The sequence below is a fragment of the Lagenorhynchus albirostris genome, chromosome 10 (assembly GCF_949774975.1).
Source record: "Lagenorhynchus albirostris chromosome 10, mLagAlb1.1, whole genome shotgun sequence".
NCBI classification, from domain to species: domain Eukaryota; kingdom Metazoa; phylum Chordata; class Mammalia; order Artiodactyla; family Delphinidae; genus Lagenorhynchus; species Lagenorhynchus albirostris.
In genome coordinates this window covers 1,747,503-1,773,322 of record NC_083104.1, presented here as the reverse complement: position 1 = coordinate 1,773,322, position 25,820 = coordinate 1,747,503, and the positions used below count along the sequence as shown (strand labels likewise).

The following is a 25,820-nucleotide window of genomic DNA, read 5'->3' as shown; positions in this document are numbered from 1 at the left end:
GTTTCTTGTATCTTCCCACTAGAGTCAGCTCCGTAGGGGCAAGGCTCCATCTAGTGTGTTCGCTGGCGCATACACCTGCGGCACCTAGAAGAGTGTCGGGACCACAGCGCAGGTGTGATAGGAGCACAGGAAACATGTGGGACGGGTGGGTGGGTGGAAGATGGCATGAATGTGTGCGTATGTGTGCCGGCCCTCACTCTGAAAGACGCTTCAGGCTTCTTCGTTCTATACTTTTTCCGGGAAGACGTAGGAAGCCCCGCAACTCAAGCTGCAGAGGCCCGTGGGTGTTGGGGGAGCCCCTGGGGGTCGAATTCTCCTGGATGCTTAGCACCAGCTGTTGGAATTGGGATCAGAGCTCCCCCAGGGCTGCTCCCGGCAGTGCTGGGCTGGGGTCTATGGCCCTGTTGGCGGGGAGGTGAGAGCTGCTGCCCTGCAGGCTAGCACACGTCGGACCTTGGCGGTGGGGAGGGCGGTCCCACAAACGATGGCTTCTCTCAGGCAGTGAACGCCCATCTGAGGCTAAATATGCCCTCCAGAGACCATGTGGCCCACCCGCAGCGGGTGTTACCTGGGTGGGGATGGAGGGTAAGGATGCAGGGGACCCAGTGGGCACCTGTCCACTGGCTGGGGGTGTTGGGCTGGAAGTTCTCCTGGAGGTCCTGGGGAGGAGAGGCAGGTCTGAGCCATGTCTGTGTTGGGACCTGAGCTGAGATCGTCCTGTTGCGTTTGGAGAAGACAGGCTGCCCCCCACGCCCCTCGCCTGTCTGGCGACCCCACCACCTGCCCGGTTCCCGCCAGCCCACTAGCGTGTATGTTCCTCTACCCTTTTCCCATTCTTCCTCGGACCATCTGTCTACCAGTCCTCCCTTCACTCATCTGTCAGTCTGTCCTTCCACCCATCCGTCTAGCACCCCCCGCCCCCCGTTATCCACACTGCTGTAGTTAATTTACACCAGCAAGCTTCTCCTCCTTTCTAAGCTGTCCTCACAGCAACCCTATGAGGAAAATACTACGATTACCCCCATTTTACAGATGAGATGCGGAGACCGAGGCACAGAGAGGTTAGGTGACTTCCCCAAGAACACAGAGCTAGGAAACGGCCGTGCCGCCTGACCTGACAGGCCGAGCTCTCAACCTCCCAGTCTGTCCGTCTGTCCATCCACCTACCCTTGTAGCTGTCTATCACTCAGTCCCTTCACTCACCGGTCACTGGCCATCCAGCGGCCCATCCATCGCTGTCACCCATCCATCCTGAAGGTAATGCGGTTAGAGAACCAGGGGCCCTGAGGGGAGAGAAGGCCTGAACCGCCCATCTGGCTGGGCTGGGGTTGTTTGGGGGGTGGGGTGGGCTGCCCCAGGCTGGGCAGGGCTGCACAGGGCTGGGGAGAATTAGCCAAGTGACTGCCAGGATCATCTAATTAGGAACCTAGTGATAAGCAGATAGGATCAGGGGTGATTAGAATCCTTTTAAAAAGCCACTCCATTAATTACAGAGACAGAGAGGGGCCTCTGGCTGCTCAGAATACCAAGTGGCTGCCTAATCGGCTGCCATCAGCTCACCCTGGGGAGAGCTCCTGGGACCACTGTGTGACCTTGGGTGTGCCCTGCCCTCTCTGGGCCTCCCTGTGCATCAGCTCAGGCTCTGCCTACCATCCCCTGCTCACCCAGGTCCTCTTTCTCTTCCCAGGCCGGGGCTTCAGGGTGGGCCAGGGAGGCTAGGCTGGCTGCCCAGAGGGGAGAAGCCCCCCCTCCCCGCCGCGGCAAATGAGGGCAGAGAGGCTCAGAGAGCGAAAGTGATGGACGGCCAGCAAGCTGAGAGCGGGATGGGGCGGGGGGGGGGGGCCTGAGCGAAGGTCGCGTCAGCTCAGCCCTGTTCCTCTGGGCGGGCCCTGAGGAGGGACCCCAGAGGCCCCTGCCACTCCCACCGGTCTCTGTCGACACTTTCGCTGTAGGGCCTCAGAGGACACTAGTCCAAACCCCTTGCAGGAGGGGACGTCACCTCGGCATGCAGCCCCCGAACCCCACAGCACCCTTTATGGGGCGCTTCCCTTCCCCTCGGTAATGGGGAGGCTCTCCCCCCTCGGGGCCCCGTGGCAGTGAGGAGCTGGGGTCTGCCCCTCCCCGTGAGTCCTACTGGGTGGCCCCCCAGCCCGTCTCCATCCCAGCTGCCTCCTGCTGCCCACCCGAGAGGCCTCAGGCTGAGCACAGGACCTGCGGGCAGAGCAGGGCAGGGAACCTGCTGAGGGGCTCCGGAAGCATCGGCGGGGCGGCCAGAGGAAGTCCTTCTGAGGGAGGCCAGTGGAGGTCAGCATGAGCCTCAGGCAGGGCGGGGGGAGGCCGCGTGGGTCAGGGGGAAGCCTCTGTGGGGTGCTCAGGCACCTCAACACCCTGGATCCCGTGTCTCAGCTTGTTGTAACCGCCCATGCACCATCCTGATTACATTGTCGTCAACAATATCACATCCCCCCATTACTACCATCACCACAGCATCCAGCATCCCTGCATCCACCCTCATCCCCCCACGGTTACCCTCATCGCCACCACCACCACCACTGCCATCAGCACCACCACGACGGTCCCCACCTGAACCAGCATCACCATCACATCACTATCGTCACACCACCACTTCCACCACCACCACCACCACATCCCAACTCTGACATTACCTCCATCACCTCAACCAGCATCACCGTTACCGTGGCCACCATTATGCCCATCGTTACCAGCACCATCACCGTCACCACCGCTTCCATCCGCACTGCCACCATCCCACCTCTGACATCACCTCCATCACCACCTCCTTCCCCACCACCATCATCACCATCACCACTAACTGCCTCATTCTATCCCTGTCGTCACCGTCACACCGCCGTCTCCACCACAGCCAGGGTCTGTATTACCATGACCACCAGCACCCTCATCCTTTCCATCCCCACCATCACCGCTGCCACCTTAACCTCAACAAATGTCCCAGTTAGCACGACCACCGTTTCTACATCATGACCAAACCATTATTATCACCACCACCTGCATCACCCCCGTTTCCACGGCAACCACCTCATCACCTTCCTCATCATCGCCACCATCATCTCCTCTATCACCACCACCACCACCCCCTCCAACATCATGCTGACATCACACCATCACCACTGCCTGTGTCGTCACCACCATCACCATGCCCACCTCCACCACTACTACCAACTTCATCTGAGCCACTGTCACCATGACCATGTGTACGGTTACTAACAGGTACAAGGACATTTAACACAAGTTTCCACAACCACTGGGTGACCTGAGGGCATAAAGATCAGGGAAGCAAGTCGTCACTGATGGTCTCGGTCTTCGGCTCCAAAGTGGTGGATCTCAAGAGCTTGCCTGGAAGCTGCTAGAATCTCATGATATTCTGGGGAACTTCCTCTGAATATCTCACCCTGCAGCCCTGAAGCAGGGGTTCTCAGAGGGTCACCTAGAAGGCGCTGCAAACCTCTGGGTTTTCATCTGCCTGCAACTGCCTCTTTCCTTTCCACTTTCCAAATCTCATGTCTCTGCAGACTAAGCCGGAGCCACATGGGTAAGGGATCCTCCAGGGTGTGGAGGAGACCACAGCAGAGGGCGGCGGTGATTCTGAGTTAGCAAGAGACAATCGAGAACGCCGCGTCTGCGGTGCCGTCACCACCACCCTCGGCACTCTTGCTCCAGCTCGGCGTCACTCCTGCCCCATGTCACTCCCACTAACACCAGCACCCCAACCGTCCGCACCATCACCACTCCCACCAGGAGCAACGCCACCCCCGCTTCCACCAGGGCCACCGCTGCCACCACGCCGTACTCACCCGCAGCGCACCGTAGCTGCCCATTCTCTCTTCCAAGAGGACTGTGCCTCTCTGGGTGTTGTCTGGGATGTGCAGAACCTTCCTGAAGGAGCGCCATCCCCATTCCACCGACACTGGCCTTGACCACGTGATGTAAGGCAGAGTGACGTTCGTTACGTCCCAAGAGAAGTTCTAAGAGGCATCCCACACGTCTACCAGCTCTTACAGGCAGCCTCTCCGCCATGAGAGCTGCTCCCGAAGCCTGGGATCCGGGAGGGGAAGACGCGCCTGGGAGCCCTGGAGCCGCCCCAGCGGTGCTGACAAGTGAAGTGGGCGAGAACTGAGTGTCGGTCCCAAGCCTCTGAGCTGTGGCAGGGGTCCCGACCAGCACCACCACTGCCACAGCACAACAAGAGCTCCCCTAGCAGCCATTTCCATCCCCTCCCGTCACCTCCGCCATCTCCGTCAACAGCACCTCTACGGTCTCCGGTCCCTCCGTTACGTCGCCTCCTTTGTGGTCATAACCACCACCTCCACGAGTGGCTGTCTCCGCCGCAGGCAGGGCTACTGTCCCCACCAACACCCTCACCACCAGGGTCGCCGCCACCTCCACCAGCACCATCCCAGGTTCCGTCCTGCCGTCACCACGGCTCCACACCCCTCCGTTGCCCCCATCACCCCTGCTGCCGTACGGACGCCTCATCAGTCACCGCGGACGCCCCACCTTGTCACTCTCCCCTCGGCTGCCACAGTCAACCAGAGCACCGCTGCCACGGAGAACCGCGTGTGTGGCCATCTTTCCTCAGCACCAGTGGACGAGCCTGGCGAGACCAGGTTCTAGCTATAGTGAGAGAAACATAGTTACAAACACACAGAACTATTTCCACCTGCAGCCGCGCCCAGTGGAGTGATTCTGCCATTCCTTTCCTCTACCAAGCCATGTGTGAGGTGTGTCAGCACGCGTGGGCGGATGGACTGGGGACGGAGGGCAATTCGCGCTTTTGGCCAGGGCTGTGCGGGTGACAGCATCTGTCATCTAGGGCAAAGCGTCTCCAGAGTCTGCTTCGTACCTCCCAGCACGTGGGGGTGGTTAGAACACGCTGTCCTGCTCGGTGCCTGGAGCCCAGCAGCCATGAGTGCTGACGGAAAAGAAAAAGAGGGAGAGTAACGGAAGCGGATGAAGACGAGAAAGAGGAAGGGAGGGAGGAGGGGGAGAAGCGAGAGGAAAGCTATCTCAGTTGAGACGCTAAGTGCCTCACCGCAGGGCAGCGTGTTTTCCATCTCACCTGGTGGGGGGATGAGGTGAAAGGAGGAACAGGTGTTAATCAGGCTTGTTAATTGCTGTTTCTAAATATACTCCAACAACAGAACAAGAATTAAAGACACAGGAACACCTGGGTACAGCTGGGTACCTCGCACACACTGCTAGTTTTCTAGGGCTGCCACGGCGAACTGCCACAAACTGGGCCACTTGAAACAACAGAAATCCATCCCTGCACAGTTCTGGAGGCCGGGGGCCCCCAGTCAAGGTACCATCAGGGCTGCACTCCCTCCGGAGGCCCCGGGGGAGGCCCTGCCCCCCCCGGTGTCGGGTGGGGGGCGGCTTCTGCGTTCCCGGCGCTGCTTGCCTCCGGTCTCTGCCTCCCACTCCATGCCCCCGCTTCCAGTGCGTGTCTGTCTCTTCTAAGGACTACTTGCCATTGGATCTAGGACCCACCCAGATAATCCAGGGCCAGCTCATCTCGAGATCCCTACTTTAAGTGTATCAGTAGAGACCATGTTTCCTGATAAGAGCACATTCACAAGTTCTATGATTTGGGCAGGGACCTGTCTTCTGGGGGCCACCACTATACTCATTACCAACGCCGCCTATTTTTGTCACCAGGCTTGAGTGGAATGCCTCTTCCAATGTGCTGCCCACCTTGGCCTCAGACAGCCCTGGGTTTGCATCTCCCTCCCTCTCACTGACTTGCTGTGTGACCTTGAGTCTGATGCCGCATGTCTCTGAGCCTTATTCATTCAACAAACGTGTACTGATTGCCAAGCACCGTCCTAGACACCGAGGAACACCCCTGCCCCTGTGGGGCTCATCTCAGAGGATCTGACGGGATCACGGGGCACAAGCAGAATGAACTGAGGCCCCGAGCCCACCCCGCCCGGTCCCCCACTTCAGGCCCCTCACTCCACGCCAACCACCCAGCCGTTGGGCTAAGTGGACACACCCCAGGAGCCCTCACTCCCCTCCCTGCCCCCTGGCCCGTGGCCCACCTCGCCCAGCTCCTGCGGCTGGTCCTGCCTCTGCCCCCAGGGCTCAGCCGGCAGCTGGCAGCTGAGGCTCGGCCTCCTGGGCAGGGAAATGCCCCGCCCAGGGCTGATGTCACAAAGGGCCAGCCAGCTCTGCCTCTGCGGGGCCTGGTGGCCGGGCCCCAGCGGCAGTGCCCTCCCCTCCCCCTGCCCCTCTAGCGGAGGTGCTGGTACTATGAAACGGTAACCTGCCCTGGAGCCAGCAGACTCCAGCCAGGCCCCCGTCGAGGGACCCAGGCCGCCGCTGCCGCCCGCGCCCACCGGCCACCCGGGCCCCAGGCCTGCGTCTCCTCACCGCCCCGGCCCTCGGCATGCCTAACTACTACGAGGTGCTGGGGGTGCAGGCTAGCGCCTCCCAGGAGGACATCAAGAAGGCCTACCGCAAGCTGGCCTTGTGCTGCCACCCCGACAAGAACCTGACAACGAGGAGGAGGCCGAGAAGAAGCTCAAGCAGGTGTCCGAGGCCTACGAGGTCCTGTCCGACTCCAAGAAGCGCTTGGTGTACGACCGCGCGGGCTGCGACAGCTGGCGGGCCGGCACCCGCTACAGCAGCCCCTTCGACAGCGGCTACACCTTTCGCAACCCCCAGGACATCTTCCGCGAGTTCTTCGGAGGCCTGGACCCCTTCTCCTTCGGCTTCTGGGACAGCCGGCTCGGCAGCGAGCACGCGGGCCGGGGCCACGGGCTGCGCGGCGCCCTCTCGGCCGGCTTCGGCGAGTTCCCGGCCTTCGTGGAGGCTTTCTCAGCCTTGAACACCCTGGGCCGCAGCGGGGGCAGCGCCAGCCGTGCCACCTTCTCGTCTGCATCCTTCGCCGGCTCTGGCTCGGGCAGCTCGGGCTTCAAGTCGGTGATGTCGTCCACCAAGATGGTCAACGGACACAAGGTCACCACCAAGCGCATCGTGGAGAACGCGCAGGAGCGTGTGGAGGTGGGGGAGGACGGGCGGCTCAAGTCCGTGACCGTCAATGGCAAGGAGCAGCTCCAACGGCCGGACAGCAAGTAGGCTCCGCCCACTGCCTGTGCCCACCGCCTGGGCGATGCTTAATAAACGTGCCGAGCGGGTTCACGGAGACAGCTGCCCGCTTGGTGGGGGGCGGGCAGCCTGGGTGCACCCGCGAGGCCCGGGGACGTGCCCAGCGCCTGGCGCAGGCTGATTTCGCAAGGACGCCGTTCAGGCTCGGGGGTTAGGAGCTCCCTGCGCCTGCGCCTGCGTCCTCGGGTCGTGAGAGTCCTGACCAGCGCCTGGCCCACCCAGCCCGCGGCTCCACGCCCACCAGCCCGCGAGGGTGCTCCGCCCACCGCCACGCCTGGCTTCAGGGGCTCCCGCGGCTCTGAGCATAGACCTCAGGCTTTGTCCTCACCACCGGGCGCCGGGGGTCTGGCCACTGCCCACCCTCCCGGACCCTCACCCCTGAGCCCGGCCACACCGGCCTCCCCTCCGGTCCTCCCCGGCACCAAATGCCTTGTGGCCTCTGGGCCTTTGCATGGCCGTGCTCCCTGGTGAAGGCCTCATGTCTCCCTTCCCAAGGAGGCCTTCCCAGAACCACCAGCTCGGCTTTCTCACGGCCCCTCCCTGCGTCTCCCTGCCCTTCCGCCTCGTCTGCGTGACTACCTGAGAGCCGTGTGCCTCCGCAGCCCTAACTGCAGGTCCCGGGAGCAGGGCCTGTGCCCGCCTCGTTCTTTGCTGTGTCCCCAGGGTCTAGAGCAGTGCCTGGCAGTGAGGGGCAGGGCACAGATTTGTTGGAGGAAAGAATGCTCTTGCGTGTGGTGTGTGTATGTGTGTGTGTGAAGCGTCGGCAGGCTGGCAAGTCCCCGTTCCTTGGGGGCTGGAGCGGAGCCAGAAAAGGAGGTGATTCTAGGTTTGGGGGTTCCAGGCTGATTAGTCACGGCGTCCCTGGTTCCCAGGAAGAAAGGAGTGTGGGCCTGGCCAGGAAAGGTGCCAGGAATGCCACCTGGGTTGGCACATGCTCTGACTCTGTTCACCTATGTATCTCAGCTCCGAGCCCAGTGGCTGGCATGGAGTAGGTGTCTAATAAATGATGTGACATGAAAGAAGGTGGGAGCGCACTGTTTCAGGGAATAGCAAGAACCTGGGGGCATGCTCAGAGGACAAAGCCTGGGAGCTCATGATGGGAGGAGACACTGGGAGGCCGTGAACCTTGCGGGGAGGGTGTGGCCTGGTCACGGATGGACCCGGGGAGGCGGTCATCCCCATTTCCAGATGCAGAGCCGGATGACCAGCAGCCGTGGTGGGGGCCGAAAGCCTAGAGGTGGGCCTGGGTGCTGTTCTCCAACGGAAGCCTCCACAGGAAGGCACGGGGCATCTCCCTAAGGTCTCTAGGGGTTTGCAAGGCCACGTGGATGCTGCAGGTGCCCTGGCCAGGAGGACACAGCAGACGACCTGCTGCACCTCCAGGCTCAGGCCCCCTGGGTCCGGCCTCCCGGAGCCCCTGGGACGGGCCGGCAGCTGGATGTCCCTTAACCGTGTTACGAGGGGGGCAGGAGAGCCTCGTGGCGTACAGAAGGTGGAGCCCCAGCTCCCAGTCCTGCGGTGGGACTAACTTCATCAAAGCCCCCACCACAGCATTAACCACCTGACCTCTGCCCCTGCCGACCTGCTAATTTCACCAATTACTGGCCAAGCACGGCTGCGTCAAGTGGGCCTGCTTAGCCCCGACAGCTGCTGGGCAAATCCAATTATGGTCCAGCAGCCCGGGCGGTCGCACGGTCCCGGGGCTGGTGTGCAACAGAGATCTGGGTGCTTGCAAGGCATGGGTGTTCATGGACACCCCAAGGACCCCAGGACCGGGCTCACCTTCGGCCCCTGCCCCTTCTCCAAGCTTCGCACCTGAAGGCGGTGTCTTCCCCCTGAGGCACAGGCCGGTCGTGGCATTCCCCTGCTCCGGTCCCCCATGTCGACCGAGCGTGGCAGCTGCCGGGCCCGTCTAAGCGGGCGACATGGCCCTCCCTGCATCCTTGTCTCGACCTTTAGCCCCATTTGACAGATGAAGAAACTGAAGCCCAGACAGTTGAGGTGCAGCTAGGGGCACACACCCCAGATGAAGTCCCGCTTCCTAGCTGGCCTCTGAGGCCCCTGCCATCCTTCCAGCCCCACACCTTGCCCACCCCACCGGCATGGCCCGCACCAGACTCTTAGCGGCCGTCTCCTAGGCATGCTGTTCCCCCTGCCCGGGCTACCCTTCCCATCTCCTTTTGGCCTGTTAAATTCATCCTTGGAGGCCCCGCCCCTGGTCAGCACCTTGGGGAGGCCCCAGCAAGCTGCCCTGGGGCAGGACATTCTGGCCAAAGAACTTCACGGAGCCCCTTCTGGGCCTGGCTGTGTGCGGGCGCCGGGGCTGTGGCAGTGAGGAAGCCAGGGCGCCGCCCAGAGCCCCGACGATCCAGAACGGATGCCCTGGCTTGGGACTGGCTGCACGGGTCCAGCTCAGGCCCACTTCCCGAGCAGGAGGGCCCTAAGGATGGGGCTGCATTGAGGCCCCTGGGCCACCGGCCCAGCCCCAGAATGGACCCTGCTCATGAGGGGCGAGGCCCCACCTTCCGCATGTAGGTCCCCACCTCCACTGCTGCCACCAGCTCCTCGGCCGCTCACCGCTCACCTGGACAGTGCACCAGCCTCCCCCCTTCCCCTCCTTCACCCTGTTCTCACCCCGGCAGCCACAAGGATCTTGTGAAAACCTGAGAGTTCTGTGAGACACTCAAAGGGAAAGCCAACTCCTCCCAGTGGCCCGTGAGGCCCCCAAACCTCCCTGGCTTCCCTGACACTCACTCTGCCCCAGCCCCACGGGCCTCCTCCCTGTCCTGCATACACACTGGGCACGCTTCTGCCTCAGGACCTTTGCACTGGCCGGGCCGCTGCCTGGAACCCTCCTCCCAGATCTTCTTCCCTCAGTTCCCTCTCTCCCTGCCTCCCTTGGGTCTCTGCCCATCTCCCCACCCTCGCCTCACTGTGCTGTGGCGCCCCTCCCCCACTCCTCCTTCCCAAAGTGGGACTTCTGCACAGACTGGCTGGGTCCTGAAACACCCCTCTCCGCCCAGGCCCACCCACTCCTGCCACCACATCCTCAGGCAGGCCCCTTACTACCCCTTCCCCTCACCACTCCTGGGTTCCCACATCCCTCCAGGGCCCCTGACTGTCTGAAGGGACCCAAATCCTGTGGTCTCTCCGTCGCCAGGTGGACACGATGGCATCCCAGCACGTCCCTCGGGCAGGAGGATTCGGTGACACTGGAGCCTTTTATGAAGGAGGGCAACAAAGCCCTGGGGGTGTGTGTGTGTGCCGTGGCTCACAGAGCAGGTCTGTAGCCTCCAACTGTGCGTGGTCTGAGTGGCCGCTGTGACCCCGAGGCCTGGCCAGGGGTCTCCACCAGGGCTCCGGCTTCTCCATGGATGGGGGCAGGCAATGTTCTCAGCCCTACTGAGCCCTCTCCAGGGCTTCTCCTGCACACTCTCCCCAGAGACTCACACCGACCCCCAAAACAGGGAGGGCTATTTGCCCCCATTTTACAGATGGGGAAACTGAGGCTCGGAGGCTTACAGACTTGGACAAGGTCACACAGCCGCACTGGAAGCCCGTCTGCCCTACTCCTCCTCCTCTCCCCCTGCGCCCCGGGCCTGGGGTGGGGTGGGTGGGGCCCAGGCAGCCTCCTGCCTGCCCCCCCCCCCTACCCTGGCCAGTCGATGTTATCGCAGCTGATTTAATTTCAAAGACGGATTGAGCTGTGGCGGGAGGGAGAGCGGCTAATCGCAGCCGACATCTGCCCCGTTGTCATGGGGATGGGCTCCCAGCAATAGTGCAGGGGCTGGACCCAGATAAGGGCACTGGAGTGGGCTGGAGGGGACTGCAGTGGGTGGGGCGGGGATGGGCAGGAAGATGGGGGGCTAGGAGAGACCCAGAGACCCAAGAGTGGAAGAGGCACAGAGCCACGAGGCAGACAGTTTGAGGGTACCGAGGTGAGGAGAGATGGGGAGGTACCAGGGGGCAGCTGCGGAACTGATACTGAGCACGGGGCGGGGGCAAGGCTGGTGCGGGCGACAACGGGCGACGGAGGCGCCTTGCCCCCATTGCCCCTTCCAGAGCCCCGCTGTGGCCTCCACAGTAGTGCTCCCCCAAGGCAGGGCGCGGGGCATGTTCAGACCTCCCCAGTCCGCCCCCTTTGCCACAAAAGGGCCGCAGACCCCAGGGTCCCTCCCTGGCCAGGCAGGGTCCCAAGCTCAGCGCAGAGTTGGGAACCAGCTGTTTCCACCAAGCGCCGTTGGTCTGGCCTTTAGGACAATCACACCGTCGAAACTTGCCAAGTCAACAATGGCTTCTTGAGGCTGCAGCGGGTCCTGAGCACTTACTGCGCGCTCTGCCCATCGCACGGCACGCGCGCTTCCCAACAGCCCTGCCCTTCTGCAGCACGGCAACTTGCAAAGAGCTCCCACTGTAGCTTAGGCAACAAATACTGACCCACCTCCCCTGGGTTCCAGGCCTTGGAAGGCACAGGGACAAGACGCCTGGGCTCTGCTGCCTGCCCCGATGCCCCAACCGTCCTGGCTGAGGGCCGGCCTGCCTTAGATCCAAGGCCCCCCGGTGCCCCATCACGGCCGAGGCCTAGCACGTCCCACCCTTGGTCTCTGCGCCTTCCCAGGTGCTGCCCCTTCCCTGGGAACTCGTCCCTGCCTGATGGGGGAGGGAGCCCCGGCCCTCAGCCACCTGCGTGGGCCCCACTGCCCTCCCCACGCTGTCCGCCTCTGCCTCAGGACTTCAGATCTGCCCACCCACTGGGTGCTGGATGCCTCCGGCGGCCCCCGGGCACCTTGCGAGGACCCGGGGAGCTCCGTGCGGCCTGGGAGGCATGGGAGCCGGGCAGCGCTGGGCCGGGGCCACCCTGCCTGCCAACCACACTGCGCTGTCACAGCCCCCAAAGCAGGAACCTGGCACCGCCAGCCACTTGGGTCCCCAGGCACCGTGGTTATGCCTGCGGTCACCCAAGCAGCTGGTCAGGAAACCCCTGGGGTCCTGGGGTTCTGGGATGGCAGCAAGGGTATGCACGAGCCATCTCCTTCTACAGACGCTTGGTCCACCCTGTGCCATCCCAAACCCGCGACATACCTGCACGGGCATCCCCACCACCACACCTCTGGCCGCACAGCTCCCACGCCAGAGTGTCCTTCCAACTCTTCACCGTCACGGCCAAGTGGAGCCGTCTTCCTGTGGCCCTGTTTCTCCTTCCTTTGGGACCCCAGGAATCAGCTTCTCGCCCCTCGCACGTTCCTGAGCATCTTCTGCCCGGCGTTCGAGACGCCAGCTCCTTGAGGGCAGGGCGCGGGTGGTGACCGCTGGGTGGAGAAAGCTATCCCTGCGGCTCCAGGGCAGGGTGGAGCGGGCCAGGCCGGGCCCCTTCCCCACTCTGCTGGGTCCCGGGTTGCCCTCCCCACCCAAGAGTTCCCAGAGCCTGGGCCTTCAACTGAGTCCCTTTAGGAAAGCAGAGCAAGGGTGTTAATTGCAAGAGACTGGTTCCCATACTTGTTTTAAATTGATATTTAATTAAAAAGTAAATTATTAATTAGGCTTATCAATTGGCTGCCAGTGGCCGGCTGGGAGAGGCTGGCTTGCGGAAACATCCACCCTGAGTGCGTCTGCGTTTCTCCGTGAGCCCGGTCAGTGGCACCGTCTCTGTTCGCGTTAGTACAGCCACGAATTTTGATGCTGGATCTCCTCCCAGCAGGCCCGGCTGGTTCAGGAGGGTGGGTGCTGCCCAGACCGAGGACTATAGCCCGGCACTGCCTCTCCATCTTACTTCTGCCCTGGGCTGCAGCCCAGGGATCTGCTGGGCGGCATCCTGGACGGCCCACGGATGCTGCCCACTCCTCGTGCCAGACGTGGACTTGGCATCTTCCTCCCCAGGTCTGACCCCCATCCCGGGCCCCTTCTCAGGGGTGGTCCCTCTGGCCACCCGGTTGCCCACCCAGGGTGTGGGGAATCACCCAGAACTCCTCCCTCTCTTCCCCTCCGCGCCCTCTGCCCTGCCCTGGGCTCAGCCTTCACAAGCCCCCTCTCCCGGAAGGTGAGGAAGGTCTGGGGCGAGTGTTCCCTGCAGGGAAGTTAGCAAGCGCGCAGGCCCTGAGGCAGCGGCCTCTGCTGAAGGGAGCGGGAAGGAGCTGTGGACAGGCCCGGGTCATCTCCGAGACGTCTGTCCGCTCTCTGAGACGGGACAACTGTGCAGAGGAAATCAAGAAGTCAGCTGGGGCCTGCTGAGTGTGACACGCATGACAGTCAGCCGTGAGCTGCGGTTCAGGAGAAAGGTCAGGACCAGCGGTGAGGAATCAAGATCACTCAGCACATGCGACGGCACGTAAAGGCCTGGCACGGACGAGCTCAGCCAGGTGTCAGCAGAGATGGAGGACGTTCCACAGACGTTCAGAAGCCACGGAGGAGGTGGAACTGGCATGGAGAGCGGGGCGGCGTGGGCTCCATCTCAGCTCACCCCGTCGGCCCGTCTGTACCGGTTAGGGTTCTCGGGTCCCCAGGGACAGAAGTCCATCCCAGCTAAAGCGAGTTGAACCCGGGAGGGGCACTACTGAACGGGTACAGCCGGATCAAAGGAAAAGGAAATCCCGACACCTGTGGGAAGGCCAGGAACCCCGGCAGCTCCGATCGCGGGGTGGACTCTTCAGCTTGCTGCCGTGGGAACGGGTCAGCCCCGACGGTGCTCCGCCCTCGAGTGGGACCGCTCAGGTGTCCACTGGCCCAGCACGTGCGGAGGAAGGTGGTCCATCCTCGCCAACAGCATCACCCTCAACTGTCACCACCACCACGTCCACCGTCACCCTGTTGCCACTGTCATCCCCAGAGACTCGCCATACTTCGTTCACTCACGCAGGAAGGATTTGCGTGCCCTGTGGGCGACAGGCACGACGGTGGTGACGAGCAGAGATCGTTCCCACCTGCAATGGGAATACAGTCTAGGGGCACAGAGGCTTTACCCGGTCACCCCGGAAACGAAGACTGCAGCTCAGAGGGGCGCCACAGGGGCCAGACCAGACGCGGGGAGAGCGTCTAGGCGGATTGCCCCAGGCGGGAAGGTGCGAGAAGGCTGCCCCAGAGCAGGCAGGCAAGCGGGGGTGGTGCCTCAGGCTGAGGGGCTTGCGTGTGCACTGCGCCTGCAGCAGGAGAGGCCTGTGAGCACGGGGCGGGGGTGGGGGGGGAGGGAGGGGCCTGGGAGGGGCCAGAGCTCAAGGAGCGGGGGGGGGGGGGGGGGGGGGGGTCTGGCATGGGTGCTGCCACCTTGATCTCAAGAGCAGTGGTGACACAGAAGGGTGTGAAGCAGGAGGGTGACGTCGGTGTAGACGGTGCAAAGACCACGGTAGCTGGACCCTCGTGTCCTGCACGATGCTGCCTCAGACCAGGGACCGTTTGACCACAAGGAGGTGACAACGGGAACAGAGCCACAGGCCCACTGGCCGCACTCGAGTTCACGTCACTCAGAAGCAGCTGATCTAAAGAGGAACAGCCTAGCCCTGGCGCCGTCCTGGGACATCCTGAGGGCTGGGGTCCAGTCCCGTGGACGCGGTGCTGGCCCCGTCACCGGAGCACAGCCCGCGGGCGGAGGAAGGAGGCCCGTCCGTCCCGACGTCACCCTCTTGCAGAACTCCTGGCCCTGCCCCACACTGGAGGCTTGGCCAGGTCTGAGGTCCTTGTTCGGGGGGGGCCAGGGACGCAGCAGCTCTCCCGTGAACCTGCAGTCCCACCACGCCGGTGGGGGGGGCAGCTCGGACCTGTGTGAGAGGAGGGCCGGGGACGAGGGTCTCCGGGACTCGAAATTCTCTGGGGCTGCTTCTTGTCCCTCGAACAGTGACCACGGTGACAGTGACCACGGGGCAGTTGTTGACAGGGGCAAGGTGACTAAGGTCTCAGAGCCCCGGAGACGCCCCGGTCACCCCACCAGGCGAACCTAGAGCCACCCAAGTGCTGGCCGAAGGTGAGGCGAACCCAGAAAGGGTTCAGCTTCGGGACCAGGTGCAGCAGGAGGGGCTAGTTAAGGCCTGTCGGGGCTCCGGGCCGGCTCCCACCCTGAACCGGACCCTGGGCCACCCTGGGCCACCGAGGCCACGAGCGGAGCTGAGGTGGGTGAGGGGTGGACTGCAGGAACCGTGTCTTGGGTTTGATGCTCTGACCCTGGAGGGACTGCCCCTCCCAGGACTGGCCGATTCCCGCAGAGTGTAACCCACCCACCGGTCCAAGAGGGTGACTTTCAAATGCAAAGCAACCAATCTAGAAGGCACAGCCCCAACACCTCCTCTATCGGGTTCTCCCCCTTGGGCCACCGTCCCCCTGCCTGAGTCACCCGGGGTCAGGTACCAGGCAAGTTGCGGCAGCCCGTCTGTCCCAGGGCCCATGAAATTACTCAAACCAGCCAGTGGTCAGCCTGCTCGCCCTGCCTCGCCCATCCCTCCTGCAGAGACCGCAGCAAAGTCTCCTGTCCCCGGTTCTAGGCTCCCCCCACTTCCTAACCTCCCCGTGCTTTCCCACGTGGCTCGGCGTGGCGTGGCGTGGCGTCCCCCTCCTCTGGGACTGTGCTTAGAAATGACCTTTCCAACGGCAGTCATCTCCTGCTCTGTGGCCTCACTGAACCTCACATTTCCCCTGAATACACGCTATTTTTAACTGTCCTGGGCACCTCGGCGGCCCACCTCAAGTCCTCCCGGCCGAGCTCAGGCCAGCCACGGCTCTGTGGTGACCGGCCCACCTGTGCAGATGCCGGCTGGTGGCCCAGCTCGCCCTTGCCCAGAGCTGCTCTGACCCAGCGCGAGGATGCCCGCAGGGCCTGCTGGGCACTTGTGTACATGAACCCTAAAGTTCGAAGGCTGGTGGATAAGCCTCACCTTGTCCATGCGGTGGAAGGGGAGCCTATGGCTATGTCCCCTTTTGTCCCTGGGGCGGACGGTTCTCAGCACGTCCCTCGAGGTTTCTCAGATGGCCTCGGTGGAGTCTGCACCCCACTGACGGTGGGTCCACAGCACCTCCTCTGGCTGGCTTTTCCCCTCGCCCGGCTTCATGCCCCCCACCCCGCCCTTGTTCCCTGGGACCACTTCCTTCAAATACTTCCTGCACGCAAACCCCATTTTCCACGCAGATCCGAGGGCTGCCTTTCCCAAGGTCTGTGCTGAGATGAGGGAAGTCCTGTCTGCGGGGACTGAGGGCTCCTTCCATGGCCGTCCCCACGGGGCTCCTCCCTAGGAAGTGTGGGGACCACAACTGCTCCCTAGGGCTGTGAGACCCCAGAGGTTTATTGGTCAGGGTCCCGGCAGGAGAGGGGTGACACTCAAACCTCTCAGGTGGAAGGGTCTAACGAAGGGACTCTTTGGGGCGTGGTGACTTTACAGACAGCAGGACGCCATCGGCCCAAGAGGACGAGCTCGCCCAGCCAGCCCTGGGGCTTCCAGAAGGTCTGACACACAACAAGCCTGGGCTCACCTGAAACGTGGGGTCCCGACAACCCCACGCCCGGGCAACCTCAGTCTGCCTGGCTCGTGGCCCTGGAACCTCGTCATGTGCCCGTACGAACCTTACCTGCAGCACGTCCAGCCTGGGCCACCTTGGGCCTGTACCACCCCTGCCCAGGATCACCTCTTTCTGTGCCGCTTCTCACTGCAGGCAGGGAAGGGGGTCCGGAGAGGGCACCCGTGTGGCCCCCAAAAGCGCCAGCAGCTGGGACAAGACAGGCCCAGACCCCCCGCCACCCTTGAGTCAGGCCGGGCCTGGGCCATCCCCCGTCTTAGCCCAGCGTGGGTCTTCCGCTCAGCCCAGCCAACCTGCACGGACCTTATCTTGGCCATCTATCGGGCCACCTGGACCAACCAGTCCTGCCAGAAACTGGATCTGGGCATAAAGGCCCCTCCCTGGAGGGGTGTGTGAGATAAACCCTCCACCTTCCACTGGTCTCTCCTGCTTGCCTGAGCCAGAGGGCCAGGGCCTGGGGTGGAGGTGCTGGGCTGCTGGTCTCCCCTCCCCTCCCCCACCATCTCCTGTAACAGGCAAGGTTGAGTCTGTGCTGGGACTGACACTGACACCCCTCTCCCACCAACCTCCTGGGTCTGCCGGTCAAAACTTGGGCACGGGAGGGGGGTCGCTGGGGAAAACCAGGAGGCACCCAGGAAGAGGGTCTCATCTCCATTTGTAAAAACTGCGCTGACCCATCACATCAGGACACTGCTTCCCCTTCATGGGAGTCTCTGTCACGCGTGTCCCCAACGTGCCTGGCTTTACGCGCTCCTCAGACGGCCCTGGAGGGGTAGGTGTCGCGATGTTCCCACTTCCAGATGAGGAAAACTGGGGTCAGTCGCCCAAGGTTGCGCAGCCCAAGGTCACACATGGCCGGAAAGCCCTTTAAAGATAAAGGCCTAGAAGTGAAATCACTGGACCGAAGCTCCCACGGAATTGCAAGCGCGATTTGGATTGACAAACTGGGTCCCAGCAGGGGTGCCCGCAGCGGGGCTCCCCTGGGAGAGGAGCCCTGCCCACAGCGCGCTGCTGCCGGCCACCGGCTCTGCCTGGGAGGCGGGAAGAGGACTTGCTACTCTGGCTGCTTCTCTTGGACCCCAAGCATCAGGTCCACACATGTTGGTCATGTCTGCACCTTCTGGCCTGAATTCCAGGCCTCTGTTCTTCGCAGGCAAGGACAAGGGCTGGGGGCCACGTTTCCACTGCTCCCTGCCTTGGGCTCCTCACCCGCAAAGTGGGGAGAGAAGGTCCCAGGGAGGATGTGGTGACCCTGCCGGACGGACACCAGCGCCTCCCGGCCTGATTCCAGCCCAGGAATGTTTCTCCTCCCAGGCCTGGCCTCAGGCCTGACTCCTGACACCGGGCAGTAAATAACTTTCCATTTGATCACCTCTCTTGGTGAATCTTTGCTCTGGGGAAAGTGGGCGTATCCCCAGGCAAGGCCCCACCCGCCTGCCTGCCGTAGGAGGGGCAGCTCTGGGAGGTGGGGGGGGGGGTCTGGCATCGGGAGCATCTGTGCCTTTATCGAGAGCACCCACCAAGGTGGGATGTCTACACCCTGTGTCATCAGCCTCCCCGCGGCCTTTGAGCCCAGAAGCTCATCCCAGTCACCTTCCCTGGCTTGGGGCGCCGCCCTCAAAGCGCAGATGGGAAGGCTGAGGCCGGCGGGGGCAGGGATTGGGTGCCCACCGCCCGCGGTGCCGGCAGGGGTCGGGGATGGCCACAGAGGCCTGCTCCGCGGGTCCTGCTCGACTGGGTCCCGTCTGTGTAGGAGGGATGGAGGCTGCTCCCCAAATGTGCTCCGCACCCCGCAGGGGAAACCCGCAGGTCCTCCGCCTGGAATGCCAGGAGACAGGCCCAGAGACGCCCAGCCACTGGCGCGGGCCGCCCAGCACCAGGGAGATCCGGTTCCGGCCGGAGGACAAAGCGGGTCTGGGGCCGGCCCGGGCCCGCTTTGGGAGCGGGCGCCCCGGGTCAGCTGGGGAGCGGGCGCGCGCCGCCAGCGGGCATCTGCATGACAAAGCGCGGCGCCGGTGGGAGCGGCCGAGCGGAGCCCGCCCGCGGCCGCAGCTGCCCCGCTAAGCCGCCGCCCCGCGCCCGCCGCCCGCCCGGAGCTGGGGGCGGGGGCGGCACGCGAGCCCGGCGCTCAGCTGTGTTTGCTCGGGGGGCGCCGCGCGGGGCGGCGGGGCTGCGGCGCGGGACAAAGGCCGGGTCTGACCGACCCCGCAGGTGGCGAGGGGGAGGGGAGGGCTGCGGCCCCCAGCCGCCCAGGCTCCCCCGGCGTCGCCTCCCCGGCCTGCGTTCCGGAGCTGCGTCCAGGCCCCTCCCCTGGACCCCGAGTTGACAAATGATGTCAGCATCCGTCCGTCTTAGCTTGCTGCGCACCACGGGCTGCCGCTGTCCTCACGGCCATCTACACTTACCCCCCCCAACTCATGCATCCCCAACGGGGTGCCCGCGTCGTGTCCCCCATGGGCCTCCGCTCCCACCCCCCTCCTCAGCTGCTTTCCCTGCGCAGCCCCCCAGGTCCACATCTGCCCTGACCCAGCTTTCCCCACCTCGCCATCCTCCCATCTTCCAGGTGCCTCGACCAAACCTAGGCATCTTTCTGACATCTCTCTGTGCTGGGCGGACCTTTGAAGTCTCTCCAGAATAGAGCCAACTGCTTCCAGCCCCACTGCTGCCCCGGTCCAGCCCCCACACCCTCTTGCCTGGACGGTTGCAGTAGCCTCCGTCCTGTGCTCCCCGCCTCTGCCCCAGCGGCCGCCAGAAGGATCCTGTGGAAACCAAAGGCAGACCTCACGTCTCCACACACTCCCTTGGCTCTCACCTTACTCAGGAGAAGAGCCGAAGCCCTCACAGCCCCCGAGGCCCACCTCACCTCCTTCCAGCCCCACCTCCCCACCTCCCTGGCCCAAATCTCTCCACTTCAGCCATACCTGTCTCCTAGTCATTCCTTGAGCAGCCAGGCCTTCAGGGCCTTTGCACTGGCTGTTGGCCCTGCTTCGATCACTTCACCGGATATCTGTGTGTCTCACTCCCTCAAATCCTTCAGGCCTTTACGCCGACGCCCTCTCTTCAGCGAGGCCCTCCTTGGCCACCCCGTCTACAACGTCAAGCCTTCCGGGTTCCCTCTCCGTCCTTCTGGCCACGTGGCATTCCTATGCGGCACTCGCTCATTTTCTGTCCCCTGTGGACGGTAAGAGGCACCAGGGCAGACTGTCTCTTTTGCCCGCTGTTGCGACCCCCAAACCTAGCACTGACTCTGTTACGCAGAGGTGTTCAGTAAATATTTGCTGAATGAATGAATAACTTAAAGCACTTACCCCTGCACGGCAGCGCTGCAAGGTAGGCCCCGTCGCCTCCGCTTCACAGGAGAAAGCACTGAAGCACAGACGGGGCAAGCAACCTGCCCAGGGTCTCCCGACTAGGAAGCCTGGGAGGCAGGGCACGGCTCCTAGCGAGGTCTCAAACTAGAGGCCCACACGCTGGTTTTGGCCCCCAGAAACATTTTCTGTGGCTTGAAGAGTTTCAGAAAAAGTTGAATCGGTTGTGGCCACTTAAAAAATCCAGAGGTTTCGTGTAAAAACCCAGACCGCCAGCTTTTCTTGGAGAATCGGAACCTCTGGCCACACTGGGTGCTCAGTCCCACAGGCGACCATGGGCTGGAGCTGGGCAGCAGTCGCCCCTCAGACAGGGTGTGGGCGACCCCACTTGCCTAGGCTCCATCAGGCCGCCTCCCGCCCAGGCCCCTGTCCTGCGAGCTTTCGCTCCTCTGGGCCTCTGCCCTTCCGGGTCACTCTGCCTGGAATCCTGCCCCACGGTTCTCTTCCTGGATGCCTCCTCCTTGTCACTCAGGCAGGTCTTCGCCCAAAGGTCCCGTCCTCAGAGAAGCCCTCCCTGATTACGCTGGCTAATGGTCATTATCTGAGATCACTCCATCCATCTTTGGTGCACGCTGTCCCTCTTCCCCAACAGAACGGCAGTCCCAGGAGGGCGGGGCCCGGGTCAGCCTTGCCACACCTGTCCAGGAAGGACAGCACCTGCCCCTGCGGACACCTGTTGATTGACCGAACGAATGAATGAATGAGGGGTTCTCCTTTAGCGCCGCTGGTTCTGGGCCCTTCCCGGGTACCTTGCGCTCACGCCTGTGCCCTGCCGCTCTCGGCAGGAGCTCACAGGTTGGGTGGCACGAGGTCGCGGGCCCCTTGCTAGCGGGACAGGCCTCAGTGGTTTCTGGTTCTGTGACCACCTTGAGGGGCTTGGGGAACCCTCTCTCACTTTGCCCCCAGCTCCCCAGCCTCTCGCCATGGACACGGGGCCCCGAGTCTTCTGGGTCAGCACCAGGGTCGCCTGCTGGGGTTCCAGATGCAGCCCGGCTCCCGCCCGCCCGCCAGCCTCGCTCCTGGTCAGGCCGTGTCGCCGGGGAGCCTTCAGGAGTAGAAGGGCCACGGGTGGGCTGCCTGGCGCGCAGGCTCGAGATCAGGCCTGGCTCCCGCCGCTTCTCCCTGTGTGACCTTGAGCAACTTCACTCGCCTCTCTGAGCTTGTTACCCCGTCTGTGAACTGGGACCCCTGCCCGACCTGAGACTTGTACCAGTTCCTGGGCTCACACGGCCGCCAGCACACAGTAGGTGCTCAGGACAGCAGCGCCCCCACCCCGTGTGTGGATGGACGCCTGGAGCCCAGCCCATGACGATCACTCCTCCCTGCGGGCCAGCTGGCCATCTGTGTGCTCACTCGTGTGTGGTCTTGGGTGACTCGGAACCGCGTGGGTGAATGCGTGTGAGTGGACACGTGTGAGTGTGTGTGGCGGTGGGCTCCGGGTGCCTGGAGTGGCCTGGCCAGTCCTCACCGGCCAAGGTGAAGTGGGTGGGAGCTGGCTCGCCCGCTCCCCCAGGTAGCCGTCGAGGCAGGAGTCTGCTGGGGCCGCCGCTGACACCGGGGCGGGCAGGTCAGCCTGAGCCAGAAGGGACTGGCTGGTGTGGGGGAGGGGAGCTGTACCCTAGGGCAGTCACCTCCCAGGCCCGGCCCTGCCGGTCATGCTCCAGGTCCCAGGGCCAGCGCCCGGGTAGGGCGGCTGGACCCTGGCGTCGGTCACTGCAGCCCTGGGAGCCTCTCCTCTGACCGTGCCACCGATGAGGCCCCCGGCACGGCAGGGCCCAGAGCCGAGCACCGGTCCCCACCCACCTCGTCCTCTACCTCAAGGCTGCAGCCCGGCCTCGCAGCTCCCACTGCAGCACCGCGCTCTGCACCCATGCGACTGTCCTCCCACTGGACTGGGGGACTGGGGAGGGCAGGGACCCGCTCATGGTCACGGCCGTGGGGAGGCAGGACGCCAAACGCTCATTCAACTCACATCCAAACCTCTGTTGCTTGCTGATGGGATGCGTAGGCTGCGTGTGTGGTGGAGATGTGGCCATTTGCACCCGCGGCAGCAGCCTCGGAAGCTGTGCTGGGCCCCCAGCTTTCAGACGGGCTTAGAGGGACACACAGGCTCTGCGCCCAGCCACCACTCTCCACGTGGGAGCCACGTCCGACCTTCAGCCCCAGAACCAAAAGAATCTCCGCGGCCCCCTCCCAAGAATCCAGGCGTGGCTGGCGGTGGGCGTCTGCTGTGCACCCTGTCTCTGCACGGTTCCTGAGGGCCTCAGGCCCACCGAGCAGAAAGATCCCCACCCGCCTGGACCCGCACAGAAAACTGAGGCTCCGCAGGGGCCTGCGTATCCCCGCTGGCCTCTCCAGGGCTGCTCGCCTGTGCAAGGCCTCCCTCGGCCTGTCTCAGGCCTGTCAGCGGGGAGCAAGCCAGAGACCCCAGGAAACGCTGTCCCCCTGCTGCTCCTCAGGACCCCGGAAGAGACCTGGGGGGCTGGCCGGCCTGGGCACAATGGACAGAGGGACAGCAGGGGAGCAACAGCCCCAGGAAGCTGCCTGCCTGGCCCTGTTTCCAGAAGCATTGAGCCTGGGACAGAGGCACAGAGACGGAGACAGTAGAGCAGGGAGGGAGACTCCCACACACTCAGCGGTCGGCTGGGCATGGGACTGGGACCGGCAGCCGTGGTCTTCTCGGATCCGGACTCAGGACGCCGACTGTTAACCCCCAGCCCAGATCGGCCTGGTTTTCACCGCCTGACTGCCCGGCGCGCGGCGGTGACCCAGCAGGCACCTGCGGGGCTGGCGCAGGCAGTGGCCTCGGGACATGCGTGGACGAGTGGCAGCAGGTCACCGCCCGCCTCCGTGTGCATGTCCGTCACCGTGTCCCTGTGCGCACGGGTGACGCTCAGCCCCACCGCGGCCTCCCGGATGGTGCCGCGGGGCTGCCCGAACCCCAGAGCTCTTGCGCGGCCGCGACCCCAGCCCTGGACCCTGAGTCGGGAGCCCGGGCTGCCCACCCGGGTGCTTTTGTCCGTTTCTGAAGTGACAAGAGACACACAAAAGGGCTTTTAATTAAATCAAAGGAAGGGGAAACGGGCCAGCCGGGCCGCTATTATGTTACCAAATGCGAAAACGAAAACTTATTTTTTTAAAGCTCTGGTATTAATTTGAGATTATTCAGATAGTTAATTAAAAGTGCAGCATGTGTTAAATATTATTTCAACAAAGATTTTCATCAGGCTTCCATGTAATGCGATCCGTGGGCTCGGGGAGCTTTATGCAAATGGTCTGCGGCCAGAAGGAAGGGCCCGAAGCGCCGGGCGGCAGGCCACTCGCTCACCGCAGGGGTGGCCTTTGCAGACACACACGGAACGGCAGCCAGGCCCCCCTGTCCGGGCCCTGGGCGAGCAGGGAGACCAGCGGCCGTCCTGGGCCTGCTGGCCAACGGCAGCTCCCCGGAAGTTGTCCAGGTGGCACTTGGGCCGCACTCCTGCAGGTGTGTGCGGGGTGTGGACGTGTGTGTTGGCGAGGCTGTCGCGAGACTGGCTGCACACGTGGCGGGGGCGTTGGCAGCGTGCGTTTGCGCTGGTTCATCCGTCTGTTACGCGTGGACTCGTGCACGTGACACGCATGTGTGCACCTGGGCACGGGGTGCGCGCCCACAGCTGGCCCCGAGCACGCCGTGTCACCTCTCGCTGCCTCAGTTTCTCCATCGGTAAATGGGGACCGCTAGCTACAGTCCAGGCCTCACGGGGAGGATTAATGAGGGTCACGTGGCATAAGGCACAAGCACTGGTCCTGCACAGACAGCACGAGAGCCAACAATGCCAGCGTGCGCGGAGCTTTAAGTTCACGTGTCCATGTTTAACAAAAGTGAAATTAACTTTTATATTTTATTTAACACGGTATGTCTAAAATATTGTCGTTCCAACATGTGATCCACGCAAAAACTGATGGCCGTGGTAGTTTGCATTCATTTTTCACACTAAGCCTTGGAGGTCGGTGTGTATTGGACCTGCAAGAACCTCCGGCCACACCGGCCGCATTTCAGGTGGACGTTTCAGTTGGACCTCACAGCTCTGAGCCCCGAGGACGTGGGTGTCCCCCGCTGCACCCTCGCTCGCCTGCGCTCCCGGGCCTCAGACGCGCGGGCCGCTCCTGCCCTCTGTCGGCGCCTGGCGGCGGTGCAGCGCCCACGGCTCGCCCCGCCCGGCCAGATCTGTCCCCGCCCCGCAGATGGCCACAGCCCCCTGCCCACTGCCAGGCTCCGTGGTACCACTTCCCACTGCGGGCTGCGGGGCAGATGGGAGGGCAGAGGCTCAGAGAGGACCGGTCATCCGCCCCGGGTCATGCAGCAGGACGGCAAGGAGGGACCCCAGCTGAGGTTGGAACCCAAGTGTTAAGACGCTTCTGTGGGTCCCACCGGGTTCCTATCCTGGCTCTGCCCCTCTTGGCTGTGATTCTCAGGGTTCCACAGCTGTAAGCGGGAGGGAGGACCGGGGGGACGGGACGGTAATTCCTCCGTTCAGGGTTGTGTGAGGATTAAGTAGGAAGACGTCTCTGAGGTTTCCAGCACATTCTGAGCAGAGAACGTGCCCAGTAAATCCGTCACGGTCATAGCACCATGACGGGACACCCCTGCCTCAGGGCCTTTGTACCTGCTCATCCCCCAGATCTAGGATCGGACGGCTCCCCTCGTGAGGGAGGGCCTCGCTGACCACCCCCTCCTTCTTGTCACCCTCAGAGCCTGTGTCGCCACCCAGCACGAGCCTGCGTGTGCCTGGAGCCTTCTTGTTTCTTGGCTGCCTCCCCCATTGGACTGGCAGCCCCAGGAGGGCAGGGCCCCGCCGGTCTTGGCCACGGCCATCCCTGACCTGGCACAGTGCCTGGCCCTACGTAGGTGCCTGACGGAAAGAGCGAGAAAGCCGTGTCAGGAGGGGACGCAGCTTGGTGGTCACCAGGGAAGTTAGACGCCGCTTACCACACAGCCCAACATTCCACAGCCAGGTGCTAACCCGAGAGAAATCAAGCTTAGGTCCACACAAAAATTCATCAATGAGTGTTTGTAGCGGCACTGTTCACAACTGCCCCTCGCTGAAACCCCCCAACCGTCCCGCAGCTGGTGAACATTCACGCAGAAGAATCTACCAGCAGCAAAGGGAACCGCCGTCCAGGCACTGGACGCGGGTGGACCCAGAGGTGTAAATGTGGCCATGTGACACGTGACATTCTAGATGACACGCAACTATAGGGACAGAAAACAGACCGGTGACTGCCGGGAGGGGGGCCACGGGCACATGAAGGATCTGGAGGGGGGCAACTTTTCTGTATTGTGACTGCATGTGTTTTTCAAAACTAACAAAACTGTACATCTGAAAGGGTAATTTTTTCTTCATGCAGCAAACCGTGATTTTTAAAAACAGAGCTGTAGACTTTCAGAGTCTCAGGTCGACTCAGTCCCTACTGCTTTCTGGTCCCAATGGTGAGCTTTGATCCCCCAACCCAGGAAAGCAAAGTGGGGGCAGGCCCCCCGCCTCCTGAGCAGGGCCGCTCCACAAAGATGGGCGGGCAGGGGGTCTGCAGAGGCTCAGCTGCAGAGCCTGGAGAGTTCCAGCAGCTTCCCCCACTCCTTGTTTCCCTCGCTGGTGTTGGTGGGAGTTCATTGTGTTGTGCTCTGTGCATTTTTCACATGTTTGAACTATTTCCTTAATAAACACGACACATACTAAAATGATTTAAGACAAGAACAGCAGGATTCCCACTGCAGAATCCCACCAGCCTCTCCTGCAGCCCTGGGAGCTGAGAGCCACCGCGGGTGGGCAC

General features: G+C 63.0%; 2 protein-coding genes and 1 long non-coding RNA gene across 9 annotated transcripts in view; 1 reads left to right on the top strand and 2 right to left on the bottom strand.

The window, feature by feature from the left end:
• EEFSEC (eukaryotic elongation factor, selenocysteine-tRNA specific) overlaps positions 1–25,820 on the bottom strand; it is a 195,495-nt gene that overhangs the window by 10,799 nt on the left and 158,876 nt on the right. The window contains exon 1 of one of the 7 annotated variants that reach the window (XR_009542674.1): positions 3,834–4,453. The exons of the other annotated variants lie outside the window; for them this stretch is intronic. The gene's annotated coding sequence lies outside the window, so the exon portion shown is untranslated. Of the gene's footprint in view, positions 1–3,833; positions 4,454–25,820 lie in introns of those variants that run through there. 7 annotated transcript variants of the gene reach the window in all.
• DNAJB8 (DnaJ heat shock protein family (Hsp40) member B8) lies at positions 6,428–7,119 on the top strand. Its single transcript, XM_060163859.1, is given in 2 exon segments — positions 6,428–6,527; positions 6,530–7,119. Coding segments are annotated over 2 exon segments (690 nt in total).
• LOC132527816 (uncharacterized) lies at positions 14,489–19,927 on the bottom strand. The gene is made up of 3 exons (XR_009543103.1): positions 19,563–19,927; positions 19,327–19,400; positions 14,489–17,842 (listed from the first exon to the last, which is right to left on the bottom strand). It is a non-coding gene; the product is annotated as an uncharacterized LOC132527816 (long non-coding RNA).